The following is a 15683-nucleotide window of genomic DNA, read 5'->3' on the forward strand; positions in this document are numbered from 1 at the left end:
CTCAGGAAAAAAGAAAGAAAAGCCTAAAAACTTGTAAGTTTTAAAATTTTGAATTGTACTTTAAACTTTCAAATATGCCTGGATGAACTGCAGACATTCAAATAAGTTAAATTGAATACAAATGTGGAAAAAATCTATTTATCTTCACAAAATTACTGTTGTAAGCAGGTTTTTGTATAACCAGGCTGCACATTAAAGAAAACAGGAAAGGATGAATGTGGTAAATTATATGGCAAATCAGCGGTGAGGAAATTGTGCTTCAAGGCGTCTTTCAGGATTTAACAGCTGAAGTTTGCTCTGGCGTGAGCCGTGGAGCACAGTGTACCATCCATGGACCCCACATAATGACACAATATATACACTCTACAGTTTGCATGTACTTTCACAAAATAAGGTTATCGTGTAATATCCAGGAATACTTTTGTAAAGGAAATATGGAAGCAGAAATTACAATGGTTTCATAGTAAACAGATTAAGTCCTTCACAATACAATCTACAGCATTTAGCCATGATTAAGACTGGAGTGACATATTTGATGTACATAGTAAGTTCCCAGCAGGTCTGGGCCTTGAGAAAACACTGCCCTGAGTGAGCTGGCACTGGCACCCCCATACATTCACTGTTCCTGCTGCTAGAAGGAAGCTGAGCCCAAGTCAGGTTGTCTACAAGGTTGTGGTGCAGGTAGGTATGAATTTGGGGGGAGGCAACACACAGAAACCTTGTTCAGCTGGGAAAAATGAAAGCCTGGTTAGGCTCTGCATGGGTTCTTCCAGTGGTGAAGCCTTGCTGGGGATGTGCAGATAGGCACTAACACTGCTCCTGCATCTCAGCAGAAGCAAAGCGTAGGTAGGATAAGAAAGAAGAGGATGTATCAAGCAGGAATGCTCAGTCTGATGTTGGCTTTGAATTTTAAGCCTCAGGTTTTAGGAGGAAAGAGTCTGAAGGTCCTCTACTGGAAACCTTGTAAGAAATGACTGTGGTTGGGACAAAGTTTTGAGCTATAAAAGCCAGACCAAATTCTCTATCTCCTCCTCACATTTTATTAAAAAAAAAAAAAAAAAAAAAAAAAAAGCAAAACCAAACAAAAATCACACACAAAAATTAAAAGAACAAAACGAAACAAAAAAAAAAACAACCCAAGCAAAACAACTGCCTTCAATTTTTTTCAGTTAAGGTTGTCTTCCTACTTCCATTTCCATTTCTGGTTGCCTCCAATGGCTTTTTTGGAAATAGCACTCACTATCTGTGACTAACAGGCTGGAATTTAAAAAAAATATATTTTTCTCTCTTTACCTTCCTTCTTTTATTTTCTGGGATCATTTCCCTTCCTGCCCATCTCAATCTTTATTCCTTTTTCTTCATCGATTGTGTTGTCTTTCCCTCTTCCCTGTTTTGTCATCTTTAGTTTCACTCTGTATTTCAGTCCCTCTTTTTCCCTCACTCTCCAGCCTCACAAACTACTGTCATGGCATCAGGTTGTGACCGCAATGAAGACAGTCAGATTTTCAACTGAATGAAATACTGCTTCTACAAAGAAGGCAGTGCCTGCATCTTTGCCTCACATACCGCTGCCAAAATGTTTCAGATGCACAAGACAGTTCCCCAGTGAGTCTGGAAAAAGGAGAGAGTCCCTTGCATTCATAGTGCAGTCACTCAAATTATCCATTTCTGAGGCCAGCCCTGACGCTTAGAATACAAACCTTTCATAACAATAAAACATTCTCATTGCAAAGAACAATGTGATAGTAGTGGTGTGTCAGGTACTTTGCCACAACACTAAATCATCAAAAATCAGATGGATATATTAACATACTGCTTTTCAGAGTTAAAAATAATTGATTACTGATGAGCTAATGTGTGTATCTTGCAACTGGCAGCTATTTCTAATCCCGTATATCTGATTTCCTTGGTACCTTGCTAGCAGCTGTAGATAATTCTTTGTTGTAAACATAAACTATCATCTAAATCAGGACATATATATATATATATTTAATTAGTTCAGAAGCAAAGTGCTTTAAATCTTACAATTTTTACTTTCGCCCTGTGGAAACGGCACTAGGTCTAAATGCTCAAATTTTTGCTTTTTGATACATCCTGCAGCATTAGCTTTGTAGGCAATTCATTATTTAAACCTACTGTACTACACGAAAGGCTGCCATACTGTAGGTATAAATCTGAATTTTAGCCATCACTTGAACATGCATTTTCATGCAACTAGAAGATATGGGCTCATTCAACTGCTTTTCAGATTCATCCTGTTTTTGTGATTTTATCTCATTAAAAAGGCTTTCAAAATAGTTCATGCTATGATATGTATGACTAGAGGAATGACTCAGCCAATGAAGAAAGCCTACAAGCTGTTATTTAAGTTTGACATGGAGCAGACTGAGTGCTTCTGTACCGTCCCCTGGCTTGCAAATGCTTTGAGATGATCTTGATATTCCAGTCCTTAGAGAGTCAGTGGAGAGAGTTGTTTCCACTAGTGGGCGAGAGATGGCTTCAGTAGTCTCTGTTCCTGCCTCTGTCTCCAACTCTTCATCAGTTATAAATAATTTTGACTCCCTCCATTTGGAGTATACATCTTGGCTACCTCTTGAACCACTGGAGTCACTGCCAGTAATCTGTACATTCAGTTCTTCTGTTGATTGTATAAGGTTTTGTATAGATAAAGATTTTCCTAAATCCATTTGCACCACAGGTTTAACTGAGAGCAAAGGTTCCCCTTCTGTATCCAGTCCTTTTCTCCACGTGAGATCCTTGGTTGCGCTGGGCTGAGCGACTTGTCCGTTATCCTTTGATGCAACAAGGCAAGCGGTGACATCAGAAATATTTTCCTGTGTGGTTACAGGAATAATATGAACGGGCTCAGGCCTACTGATATGCTTCACTGATGAGAAAGGTGGTATTTGCAGCGTTGTTGGAGTTGCTGGCTTAGTTGCCTGGTTTATTTGGTTTGATGTGTTGTTAACTGTTGCGTGTCCATCGTTTGGCACTTGCGTTGCTTGACTATGCATAGCTGGACTAATAGCATAGTAAGCCTGAGTGCTAAATTCATTTGGTGTCAGTATTAGCTGTAGGCCACGAGGCAGATTGGCACTAGCTGATCTGGATACACATCCACTAATTTGTGCAGAGTTAGACAAATCTTTGCTATCGGATGGACTTTGATAATCAGAAGTCTGCTCACATTCAAAAGGTGGCATCTGAAATGAAGCCAAAGTGAGTGCTGATGCAGATCCTTTTCGTAAAACTTGTTGATAAATATCTAACAGGCAGTCCAGTTTTGACTCAATGGATTGTACCTACAGGAGAAGAGGAAAAGCTTAAGATTAATGCAAAATATCATTTTGAAATGTTTGGAACCCAAGCAGAAGGAAAATTAAACTGCTGAAGAGAAAAATGTTAGGAGCTTGATACAAGCTATTGACTCATGAAAAATAATGTCAAAAGCCTTCTAGCTACAAGTTTTTCATAAGCAAGCTGATAAAAAGGGGAAAAATCATTAACTTGCAATTTTTTCATTCTTATTTTTCTGTACATGGAACACAGTTGAAGTAATATGATTCATATATCTTTTATGTCATTGTATATAGGAAGCAGATATCAGAGAAAGCTAGTTTGCATTTGAAACTGTTAATGAAATACACAAAAGTCAAGAGCAACAGAACAAGACAAAACCACAGTCACAGACAATCACTTACCTGTTTCTCCACCTTGACTACACGCCCTAACATACTGAGGTCATCAGTTGTCTCATTCTCTGCTGTATTCTTTTCTCTACTTCTTTTATCTGCAGTGATTTGTCCTTTCCCAAGAATTTGGTCAACACTGTAAGAGAAATTAAAAGCTGCTGTGATTCCTGAAAATGGTGCAATGTGGAAGTGTTTGCTCTATCCAGACACTGAGTATTAAAATGACAGTGCTTCAGAAAAGCACCGGAGAAAGAAACTAAACTCAATTGCATTAGAAAATAATGGAAAAAATGAGAGATTTTGGAGCATTTTGACATAATCTTGAAGATGGCTTTTCTTTTATATCGGCACTAACTGGGAGTTAGAAAGTAGCCATCAACTGAGAGAGCCGGAGCTGGAATTGCTGGGGTACACACAGTGCAACAGTCATTTTATTACTGCTGGGAACTGAGAACGTGATTTCTCTGATCCTGTGCTTTAGATGTAGTCCCCAGTTTCTTTAATGTGAAAAGAGAATGTCTGGGGAGAAGGGAAGTTAGCAATGTTGACTTAATCCTTCTGACAGCATACGTTCCTTGTTTATGAATGGACTTTTCAGATAAAGGATAACCTTTTCTATCGTTCAGGCTTTCATTTTCTGGGGGAAAATTAGATACATGCACTTTTGTGTATTTTCACACACAATTTAGTTTCTGTCTCGGCTGTATTCTGAACACAGTTGCGCTGTATCATGGATGGGCAATTTGTACCCAAATATAACACAGAAATGTTAAATGTTATCAATATTCATTATACAGCAAATGATACAACAAGATGCTTAATTCAGAGCAGAAATTGCTGTTTTCCTACCGTGACTGAAGACTCTTGATCCTGCACAACATGTCTAGATGACCCGCTGAATACTGTTCAATGACATCTTTGACATCATATGGACGAAGTGTTTCCTTAAACTTTCTCTTTGCAACATGAAATTTCATAATTCTGGGGAAGAGGCATTTCACAGATTAATTTTCAAAGTGGTTACAAAGCAATGCAATATTTTCTACCGTCAAAATATTGTCAGATAATTTCTTTTAAGATATTCTCAGTACAGCTTTACAGTTTTCTGTGATACTTTTGTGGAAATGGGATGCCCACTGAGTAGCTCTTTATGGAGTGAAAAGCTTGATTATTATATCACAAATTTGAAAGAGTAGAAATGACAAATTTGGAAAGCGAATGACAGTGAGTTGATGACAGTGTTTATTATGATGTGCATTTAGTAACTGTAAGAAGACGATAAAAAAACAATAAAAAAAAAAAAACCAAACAACATCCTGTAGTAGTGTTTTAGTGGAATGTCAGGAAAATCCTACTATGTATGGTTAGGAGAGACATTATGATACGTGGAGTCAGATTGTCGGTTTACAGTGATCCTCTACTCATTTCAGTATTATACACAAATGTGCTTCCAAATAATATCAGCCTTTTCTGACAGCACTCAGGTTGTTATTTCCCATTCTGGTAACTGCCAGTTAAAATGAGATTGCTTGCCACTAACACAAAGCTTGAAATATGATTCTGATTTCAGAAATTAAAATGGAAAAGGCCTGTTAAGAGTAGTCCATCACCTTGACAGTTCAGGACTGATCTCCACAAAGTTTTAAATATATCAGATGATGATGCACTTTCCTTTTTCCCATTGTGAGACAGTTTTACAGACTAATAGATTTTGGTGTCTTTTGTCATCTGGAAGTCTCTGAAGGTGGGATGTGGATTTTTTTTTCCTTTTAGCTGTCAGATGATGGCAGGGTGCTCTGTTCGTAACAGTCTGGCAGCACAATCTCCTGCAATCTAGTTCTTTACTCAGGTTACGAAGAATAAATGATGTAGTTGACATGCAAGAAAGTATTGTTCTTTTGTTATTATTCTCTCAGTTTAGATGGTCACCATTTTTTACCTCATACTGTTGATAAAAGTGAAAAATACGAAATTCTTAGAAAAGCAAAGTTGGTGAATTAATGGAATAAGTGAAGAAAATGTAATATACCAGAACTGTGTGATTTTACCAGGAAAGAGGCAGAAGACTATTTTTTGTTAACAACCATAGAATCTTAACCAATGTGCACAAAAACCTTCATCACCACTTTGCAGGCTTCTAGCATCTTTTTGGTTATCATAATGTTCAGAAATCAAACACAGCCCCCAAAGCAGCACGGTAAGCTGTAACTGTGCTGCTTCTGGTTTAGGTATTAGCTCATATGATGCCATCTAAATTAACTTCAGCAGGATTTGGAACAGACCCTCATTGCTTATTTCTTTTTACTTCAAATACATACAATTTTACATAAACTGTGAAAAAAAAAAAAAAAGCTTATAAAAAGCTGGCACTTTAAAAGCCTGTGAGTTAATTAAGAATTAAGAAACATAAAACACGAACTCCTTCAGCAATGGAGCCTAGCAACTGCTCTGTGGTTATTAAATTCAGTTGATTCTCCATAGTTATTTACTCTCAACTTACAAAGCTCAAATGTCTTTCAGTATCTAGAAATAACTATCTAATTGAGCTTGATAGCTTTGAACACCCATTTGGAAAAAATATTACAACTATACAGAGCGTATTCAAAAATAGCAGTTGAATTGAGAATAAAAAGCTTTTGAGCTTCCTTCATTTGTGCTTCTGGAAAAGAAAAAGGGGCCTACTCTGTGTTAAAAATGAAGGTGGGCAACACACCTGTACAAATAAAAGAGAATATGAGCAAAAATTTCTCATATTCTCTAGCCTACCAACAGTAGGGACGGAGAAAGCAATCAGGATATAGATAGCATGGTGTGTCTTTTCTGGCTACACCACATGGGGGCAAAAAAGACTCGTCAGAAACGAATCGAGTCGCCATTGGCAATCCCTAACTGTTAGCATGGACATAGCAGCAGTAATTTAAAGTAAAAATTAACCCAGAAGAACAAAACTGTGCACGTCTCACCGTTTTTTAAAACGTTGTTTCTATTTTTAAATCACTGTATGCCGTGGTGGAATGTGTTGTTTTTGTAACTCAAATATAATGTGACAGAAGACATGCTGTTCTATAAACCTGTCACAGTCATCAGTACCACTGTTTTTCTGGTGAGAATTAGCCATAAATTGTAGCCTTTTTCAACGATGCATCCAGAGAACAGAAAAAAACAACAACCATTCTTTTGTGTTGAATTAGACCAGCATGTCCTGTTAATTGTTAGAATACCAATTTTTGCCTGACCTTCACGATCGGCACTGATAGAGAATTACAGTGTTTCCTGAATTTTATTTTCACGTCACCCCTTACGTCATTGAAAAGTATTATGCTTACCATTAATGCACTGAGACTGGCACCAAGTCATAACATCTCTAACCATCCCTGCAGCCCTGTCATATGCATGCTGTTTTTTGAGCCTATATCGTGTCAGTTTTGCCACCATCTCAGGAAGAAATGGATCATCATTGCACTGGGATTGCAGGCAAACTTATACACGGGTCCTGCCATAGAGATTAAATTTGGGTTGGTCATTCTGCCCATGGCTGTATGAAATACCCACAGTTTGTTTGCTCACTTTCTATATCAGGAAAACAGGTACACACAGATATAGCTGTGCCAATTCCTGCATCCCACTATTCTTAGCTTGCTAGATAACTCTAAATTGCAACATGCAGGAGATATCTGGATCCAATACAGAGAAGATAAAATAGACACAGATGGTGAAGAGTTAGATTCACTCTGTGTAGAGTATCTGGGTCAATACCATCTCCTCTTTGGAGCCTTAACTTCTACAAACCAATTGCCTAGAAGCCAAAGACATTGCTTTCTCCCAAGCTCAATGCTGTGGTACTCAAAGACTCATCAAAGACCCTTGCTGAAACCCTGAAACACATTGTGCAGAAAATATACAAGCCATTGGGATTGAAAAGAAGCAGAGGATTCTGAAACAACACAATGAAACAAATTTGCAAGGACTTTTTGTAGAGGTAGCAGAAACATTTCCAAGACTCAAGATAAATGGAAAATCATATTTTCCTTCTTCGACTATTAAATATGTATGACTACTCAGCTGCACAGCTTATCAGCTCAGGAATTCTCATGTTTCGTTATATTTAGCTAAATTTATTACTATTTCCTACTAACAACAAATGAAAATACATCTGTGCAATCACTAGAGTTAGAGAGAAAAGACCTCTTAGGTCAACAAGTTCCTCTTCCTGCCTTTGCAGTTATTCCCTACTGCTTATTTTTTTATTCTTTCTAGTTTTGTGTTTCATAAATAATACAATAATTTCAGCATTTCTGTTGTTCTGCATTACAGATCTTAGTGCCTTATGCTATGAAAAATGATCAGAGATTTTACCATATATGGAAACAAATTAGTCTTAGTCTCTCTTCTATACTTGTGAACTAATTGTGAACTAACAGTGAGAGCTGAGTCTCCAACAGCTCTGACTGCAGGATATGAACAGCTTTTTGTTCACAGCAAGGCTACAGCCAGTTGATTAGTGCAACAAAACCTGCTGACACAGAAGCTAGCTAGCAAGAACTGCTTTTGTGCACTGCTCTTGGAGGCCAGCTTCCATCTGCAGGGAGCAGGACTCTTGCTGGCCTGGAGTTAGATGCATCTCTCCACACTACTCATCTAATAAACATTTGCAAATGCACAGAGCAGTTTTTCTTTACTTTTCCTACTCTCAGGTTGGAGGCAAACAGAGAGTTTGGAGTAAAGGGGATGGAAGGTGTGGCACAAAATCTGGACTGGGGAAGGCTCAGCTGGGGAGCTTTGAAAGGAGGTAGGCAGCTTGAATGGTTATGGGCAGGTCTGTGCAGTGGGCCTTCAGTGGGACTGCCTGGGAGACCTGTTTTCTGAAGGTGATGTAGCTGGAATGGATTCTACTGCGTGCTGTTGAGGTCTTTTGTATCCTACTGATTGAAGCTATTCAAGTACCTTCTGTCCTCATCTGCTCCTGTATACTAGCATGAAAGGAAAGCTCCCCTGTTCCTTTGCAATTCAAAGCCGATGCTAAAAACAAACTTCAAAATGAGGGACAAAGTTTCCATATGGACAGATGCTATCATCTTGAAATTCTACAGTTACTATGTAGTGTCTCAGATCCTTCTTCAGATGTTTGCATAGATCCCAGTGTGGTCAGGTAACAGACACTCTGAATAATAAGAAAGAGGAGTATCAGCTATCTGACAAACTGAATTATCAGTCTCTTGAATTTGGGAGGTTAAGGTACAGCATTTAACAAAAGTCTGAAGAATATTGCTTATTATGCTTTAAATATCTCAAATAAAGATGTGTTACTGAAGAAAGATGTGATATACTAATATTTGCAGGGAGAAATGGGACAGATTCTTGGCTGATTGATAGCAAGTGGAAATGCAAAATTCTTCTCAACCTCATTGGTGAAATGAGTTGTTCTTTAGTAAGCTGAGTACACAAAGTTGGAGATAATCTAAGTTTACTTTTATTGGTTGAATAGTGCATGTCTGAAACGAGACTGTAGCATCTTTGATATTTTTTGAAAATTTCTTTAGATGACCCTGTGGAGGAATTTGCCAGCGATGACCTTTGAATTCAGCGCCTTTCATTAGAGCTGATAACTACCAAGAGAATGAACAATCTGCTCTGCGTGTCCCTGCCTGAGCAGAACTTGAACCAGGTGGATCCAGAGGTCCCTGCCAACCTCAGTTATTCTGAGATTCTATGAAAAAATGCAGGTGATGCACTGAAAACAATTCAGTGGTGCCCCTGAAAACAAGCCCCAGTAATTCAGCTAGTTCTAAAATATCAAGTCTTAAGAACTTTGGACAATATTAAGAATGAGATGGCCATTAGTATCACTTGCCAGTACAGTGGCAAGGCGCACTTGGAGCCAGGATTCAACCAGTCTGTTTAAGATGCAACATCCCAGACAAGCATCTTTGGCACCAGAGCCAAAATATATGCTGACTGTTCTTAATTTGAGCCTTTTCCATTCAGAGGAACAGGTCTGCCTTGTAGCTGAATGTCCACAGTATATAAGGATTTTTGTCAACTGCTGAAGCACTGTTGACAAAAGATGGTTCACAGCAGTGACATTCAAGTAGCCCGTTGCAGTGGCTGTGGGCATGGAACTGGTATCTGACACGTTCTGTGAGGTCATTTCCAGGCAGATTGGAAAGATGGTAGGAACAGACATCTGCAAGTGATCTGCCAAGCTGCCTTGGCTTGCAGAAGAGAATTAGAAACTGCCTGACTAGTTATCTGTCTACATTGGCAATCAGTGGAAAAAGGGGAAGGAAATACAAGCAGCTTGTGCAGGTTCCCATCGTATAAATTATTTGATAAAGAGCTTGAGTTCATTCTTCTAGCACTGAGAGAACTAAGGTGAGAATCCCCCTTTAAGAAAACAACACCTTTCCACTGTTTCTTTGCAGAAACCCCCTGTGGCTGGTGCCTGCCTCCTGGAGAAGTGTCCAAGTGTGATACAGGGCCCAGGGGGCAACCCCCAGACATAGCACCAGGTTTGCTGCAGGCAGACAGGGGATGACAGAGCCCTCTTTGCTTATCAGTTTACTCTTTATGGTGGCAGGTTTGCCCTGTCAGGAATTTCACTTCAAATATTCAGTACAAGAGTTTTGGCAGTCTCAGGAGGGTGAATACTAAATTTAAACATTCAATACTGGTAATTTTATAAGTTTCAATGTAGTTTTCAACTTCCTTGGAAAAGAAGGTAACTATTAGTTTTAAATCACTGGGGTAATATTTACTTCAATGGCAAGCAAGGTTTTGCACAATTGAATGGATGTCATTATCCTGCTGGTACCAGAAGAAAGTTGCAGTAAAAGCCAGATGACAGTTTCAGGAATATGGAAATGCAATAAAAATGTAAACCTTTGAAGGAAGTAACTTTTCCAAGCAAGGTGATATACATTCAGTAAAGCTACATCAAAATTAAATACAGCAATTTCGATTACGGGAAATATACTAGAAACCAGCACTCATTATTCTCTTTTTTTTCTTAGCCAAATCACACGCTACTTTTGGAAACTGAAAAGCTGACAGTGGAAGAGAAATGATGAAGATAAAGGATGAGTAAACCATATCAGCATTAGTTACGTGACAGATGTAGTTGTGTAATAAATTCAACTAATTGACACGCAATTATTTAGTGCCTTAATTACAGAAATCTGAAATATTTATTCACTCGGTATTTTTTACTCACCTGATTGCTCTGATGACAGTTTTAAGAGCAGGAGTGAGATCTTCTACTGACACATCACACTGGCACCCTTTATCATCATAAACATCATCTGTTCCAAGACTGGTGTCAGCTACAAAATACAAGAGCAGACCAAACAATAAGCATTTAAAAATGCCTTCCTTAGTGTTGTTTTCTAGCTGCCTGCACAGTCATACTGGAAAAATAGGTACTACAAATCAAGTATTAAAAAGCTTCATCAGTGTATGAATTGTATAATATATTTGTCTGCGTTTAGGCTTGTGTTGTAAAAGGACCGAGATGTCCCTAGTGAAAATGATAAAAGTTAGAAGGGAAGAAAGCCGTGCTATTTTTCATACAAATGAATAGTGAGTCGGATTCTGATGTCTCAGTGTTTTTCATCACATTCTCCATCTTAAGGGAAAGTGAGTGAGATATAAATCAAAGAAGCAGAAAACACTAAAGTTATATTAAATTGTTATTTTTTTTACCGCCATGAATGAACTTTTAAGACAAAGGAGAAGATCCATTTCATTTATTAAGAAAGCTATGCAACGATGCAATACTTAGTTACAGGTAAAAAATAAACAAAATATCTTTTTGCCAGAAATGAATAGAGAATGATACTCATCATAGATTAACTGCCCCCTTAAATTTCACAGACGTGTAGATTCTGCAGTACTCTTTTGCAACAGGCACTCAAGTTAATATATTTGTTTGCCTGAACAAAATAGATCCTCTGTTCTTTCCAAACATTGCCCCTGCAGGGTTACCATTTGTGAATCAATTAGAAATCTCAGAAGGGCTCATTGTATCTCAGTTCTCAAGAAAAAAAGGGAAGGATGCACAACCAAGATGATTTACAAACTCCAAATGCACAGGAATGGGAATGGGGGAAGGAAGGCAGGATGCCCATATCATCCACATATTGAAAGATAGAGGAAACCTATCTTGAGGGTAGGTGTTTTTTCTCCCAAACAGTCTCTCATCTGCGTAAAGTCCAAGTGTCCAGGAAAAATATCAGAAGGTAAGTGCATTTTAACACCTCAGTGTCTCTACTTCATAAAGAAGAGAATGAAAAATGAAGGAATAACGTATGAAATAGAGAAAAAAAGGATGGAATTCATTATTCCTTAATAACAAAGGAGATTTCTTTACAGTCTTATGTCCCTACCCATATTCATGCAATTATTTAAAACATAGGCTCAGTCACTCAGAAACACTGCAAGTTAGACATTTCAGATGTCTTCACTGTAATCAATTTTGATCCACAGACAGAAACATCTGAGGACATTTTTGCAAGTTCCCTTTTCACAAAGATTGCAAATTAAAGATGAAAAATATTCTTCATCATGCTGAAATGCACAGAAATATCATGTCATCATTTAAATCTAATCAGAATACTATCTTAAAATAAACAGCATTGTACTAGGCTGCATTTTCTGGATCGGGTATTGATGCATTGTCTTTTCAGATTTAATATTTGGCCATAATAATTTATTTTGATGAGATATGACCTTAGAAGTTATGCGCTAAAATATTAAAAGAGTCCTTAAAATGTAAAGGTCATTAGTTCTAAGAACATTTTTGGACAGAAGCTGAAAAATAAGTTTGTGGTATTTTTTAATTCCTCATAAGACCTTAACCTTATGTTGCGGTAGTTTTGTGGCTGGCGCTGTTCTGACAGGAAATGATAGCAAAGATCACTTTTATGTTTTCTGGGATTCATGAACTAAAACCACCCCTGACAAAACTTAAGAGAATCCAGGGGACAGTTTTCAGTACTGAACAGAAAGTGGGGTATACAAAAGAAGTGACTTGGCTAAGGCCATCTATCTGTGGCAAAGCAGAGCTTACTACGCCTTGTTCATTAGTCTCTAGAATATATTTTCTTTTTTAACTGTTGCTGAACTGTTATATCCATGATGGACATCTACCATAATTGTGAAGAACAAAAAATTTATCTTTGACAGATCAACTTAACACAATAGAGATGGCTTATAGCCAAGACAATACGGTCTTCAATTACATGCACTGAATAATCAAATGGAACCTTAAAAAAATTCAGTTTTACATCATAAAAATGAAGTTTTCATACACAACTGGTATCTTCCCTTCCTTGCTATTGTTGCAAGCCAAGCCTTCAGTGATGGTAAGAGTGCTTTTTACTGGCACTCCTTCACAAGCTTTACTACAGACTTTGCATATCTTACAGATAAAATACATATGTCTCTCCACTGCTCCTGCCTAACTAATATTTAGATTTCTGTCCAAAAACTATAGTTAGCTAAAATAAATTATGTAATTAGGTTTTTGGGTATACACATTATTTAAAACTAAATCCCAGAGATGCTGAGTATACCATGACACTATGGTATACATTTTCTAGGTGTTATGTCTGATTAGCCTCTCCAGTCCCCCCAGTGCTGAAATCTCCCAGCTCATTCCTAAATTCCATACCAAAAGTTGAGTTCTGTACATTACTGGTATTTCCAGTGGCTGTCTAGGGTTGTAAACAAAATCAGTTATTCTGGTGTAAATTAGGGATAATTTTGCTAAGGTCAGAAGAGCTACATCCACATAATCCCTGTGAAACAGGAGACTCCAACTTGAAAGTTTAAAATAAACATGTTTCTATATGATTATCTCACTGATACAGTTTCTGGGTCCTCTGCCAAGTGCAGTGTCATTAATAAAAGGTCCTCCTTAATGCAGCATATCTTTGCAGAACTGTTCTGAGAACAGTATGGTGCAATTAGAGTTTCATGTTGCTCTCATTGGGATACAAAATCAGCAAAATCTTTAAACAGATGCTGGAAAATTCTTATAAATTTAAACCAGCTTTAAGAAGAGATACTGCTCCTAATAAATCACCTTCTTATATTTTTTTGCTTTCTAATATTCCCACTGACATTAATTTCCTCCATTATAGCAGGCACTCAGTACTACACGTCAATAAAACTTGAGAAAAGCTATAAACCTTGTTTGATTCATATGGGAAACATTCATGTTTCTTTTTAATACTAAGCAGACTTGGGAAAAGGTTTGAGAAATACATAGTAAGAATTTGGAGAAAAAAAATCCAGCTTAAAAAGCCACTGAACTCGAAGTTCACATTCTGATGAATTTTTCCAGTGGAAGCTCATGTTGTGTACGGCATAGTTATGAGGTGAGATGTTCTTGTATCACTTCTGTCCCTCTCAAGTTCATCCCTGAGGTCGGGGTTGTGCTGGGGCCAGCTTGGCCCCTGCAATGGCTCCAGCTGTTAAAATCACTGCCAGTTCCCAGACAGGATTAAGCTCTGGCCTCTGACAAGCCCTGCTCTGTGCTGCCTCCTGCCTCAGAGAGGTTCCTACCCACCAGCAGGAGGGCAGGCAGGCCCTCCAGTGCCAGCTCATACTTAGCCCTGCACGACTGCTCCTTCTTCCATCTCTGTACTCCTTAGCCATGTCTCCTGCTCCCCATTGGGATCCATGCATGGTCCAGGCCTCCCTAGGATTAGCAACAGTCTGGCTTTTTCTCCAGGAGCCTCTGCCACTAGCTAAACAGGCCTTCCAATGTCCTATCACCTCTCAGTACAGCATTTAGACGTACTCCTGGAATTCCCTTTAGAAGGGTTGTCACCACTTAGAAACAATTCCTCTTTTCTAATACCAGCATCTTTACAGTTTAAGATGTCTTTTGATCCTAAGCTTCAGTCTGTGTAAGTATTTAAACTGGTATTTGTTTCACAACTCATTGGCCAGCTGCAAGTATCTTACAATCTTTGATGTTATTTACTTTGGGTCAAGACAAGGCTGTCTTGTCTTTGCCTCTTATTAATTTCTTCCTTTCTTCCTTAACAGCAGTCTTTGAATTAACATACATCAAGTAAGCAATTACCAACAAATAGAAAGAAGCATTAAAGTCATTAAAATTACATGCATATTTCCCAGTTTGTCACAGTGTTTATGCATTCCTCTTGCAAACTCTTCAGTTATGATCACCCCAAATGAAGATTACACTGTTCTGTAACCTTGTATGTCACTAACAAAAAAATTATCAGTATGTAGCTGCATTTCATATGACTCTGCAGAAGTTATGTGCAAAGTTTGATTTATTATTTCCGTACGTATCATGCATCCTTTCATCATAATTGGGAAAACTGTACCACTTCTCTGATCTCCCTCATAGCTTCATGATCTCAATGTCAGTAATATTTGAGCAATTATGTTGAACAGAACAGAAAATATTTTCTACCTCTGTCTTTGTTTTCTTGAACTGTCATATGCTAACATCAACAGTCCAACACTAATAAGTGCCTGTGCAGACACCATGAATAGCCCTATGGTAACGCTCCTAACACTTTAGTATTGATCCCAACGTAGACCCTTTCATTAATTTTTTCAAAGCCTACAGATGTGCTTCAGCCTTCCTGTGAATCTGCAAGAGATAGCTTGAACTGTTTGTATGGGTGATCTAAGTCATTTTGTTGAGGTTAAGTACTCACCTCTCAGCCTAGGCAAAATATGAATAGGTGCCCAAAGTTGACAGCCTGCAGATGACCCTCAATTATTCATGTTACAACACAGTCTTACTTCAACTTGTTAAAAAAAAACAACTAAACTGATTTGAAAAAAAAATCTGAATGATTTCCATTTTCCTGCATGACTTCAAGTGAAAAATAGCTGGTGGCCTAATTTTCACAGATGCTTAGTTACAGCGAACCATACTTGCCCAGAGAGGTTGTGGATGCCCCGTCCCTGGAGGTGTTCAAGGCCAGGTTGGATGGGGCCCTGGGCAGC

General features: G+C 38.2%; 1 protein-coding gene across 3 annotated transcripts in view; it reads right to left on the minus strand.

The window, feature by feature from the left end:
- Positions 1-1087: 1087 nt before the first annotated feature.
- KCNQ5 (potassium voltage-gated channel subfamily Q member 5) overlaps positions 1088-15683 on the minus strand; it is a 252847-nt gene continuing 238251 nt past the window's right edge. For 2 of the 3 annotated variants that reach the window (XM_090136147.1, XM_090136145.1), the window contains 4 exons: positions 10903-11011; positions 4542-4673; positions 3702-3828; positions 1088-3302 (listed from right to left, as the gene is read on the minus strand). In XM_090136147.1, the coding sequence (XP_089992273.1) occupies positions 2361-3302; positions 3702-3828; positions 4542-4673; positions 10903-11011 (1310 nt within the window). In that variant the 3' untranslated portion in view covers positions 1088-2360. The remainder of the gene's footprint in view (positions 3303-3701; positions 3829-4541; positions 4674-10902; positions 11012-15683) is intronic. The other variant, XM_090136146.1, reaches the window with a different exon arrangement.

Source organism: Phasianus colchicus, chromosome 2 (genome assembly GCF_987193195.1).
Source record: "Phasianus colchicus chromosome 2, bPhaCol1.hap1.1, whole genome shotgun sequence".
Taxonomy (NCBI): Eukaryota; Metazoa; Chordata; class Aves; order Galliformes; family Phasianidae; genus Phasianus; species Phasianus colchicus.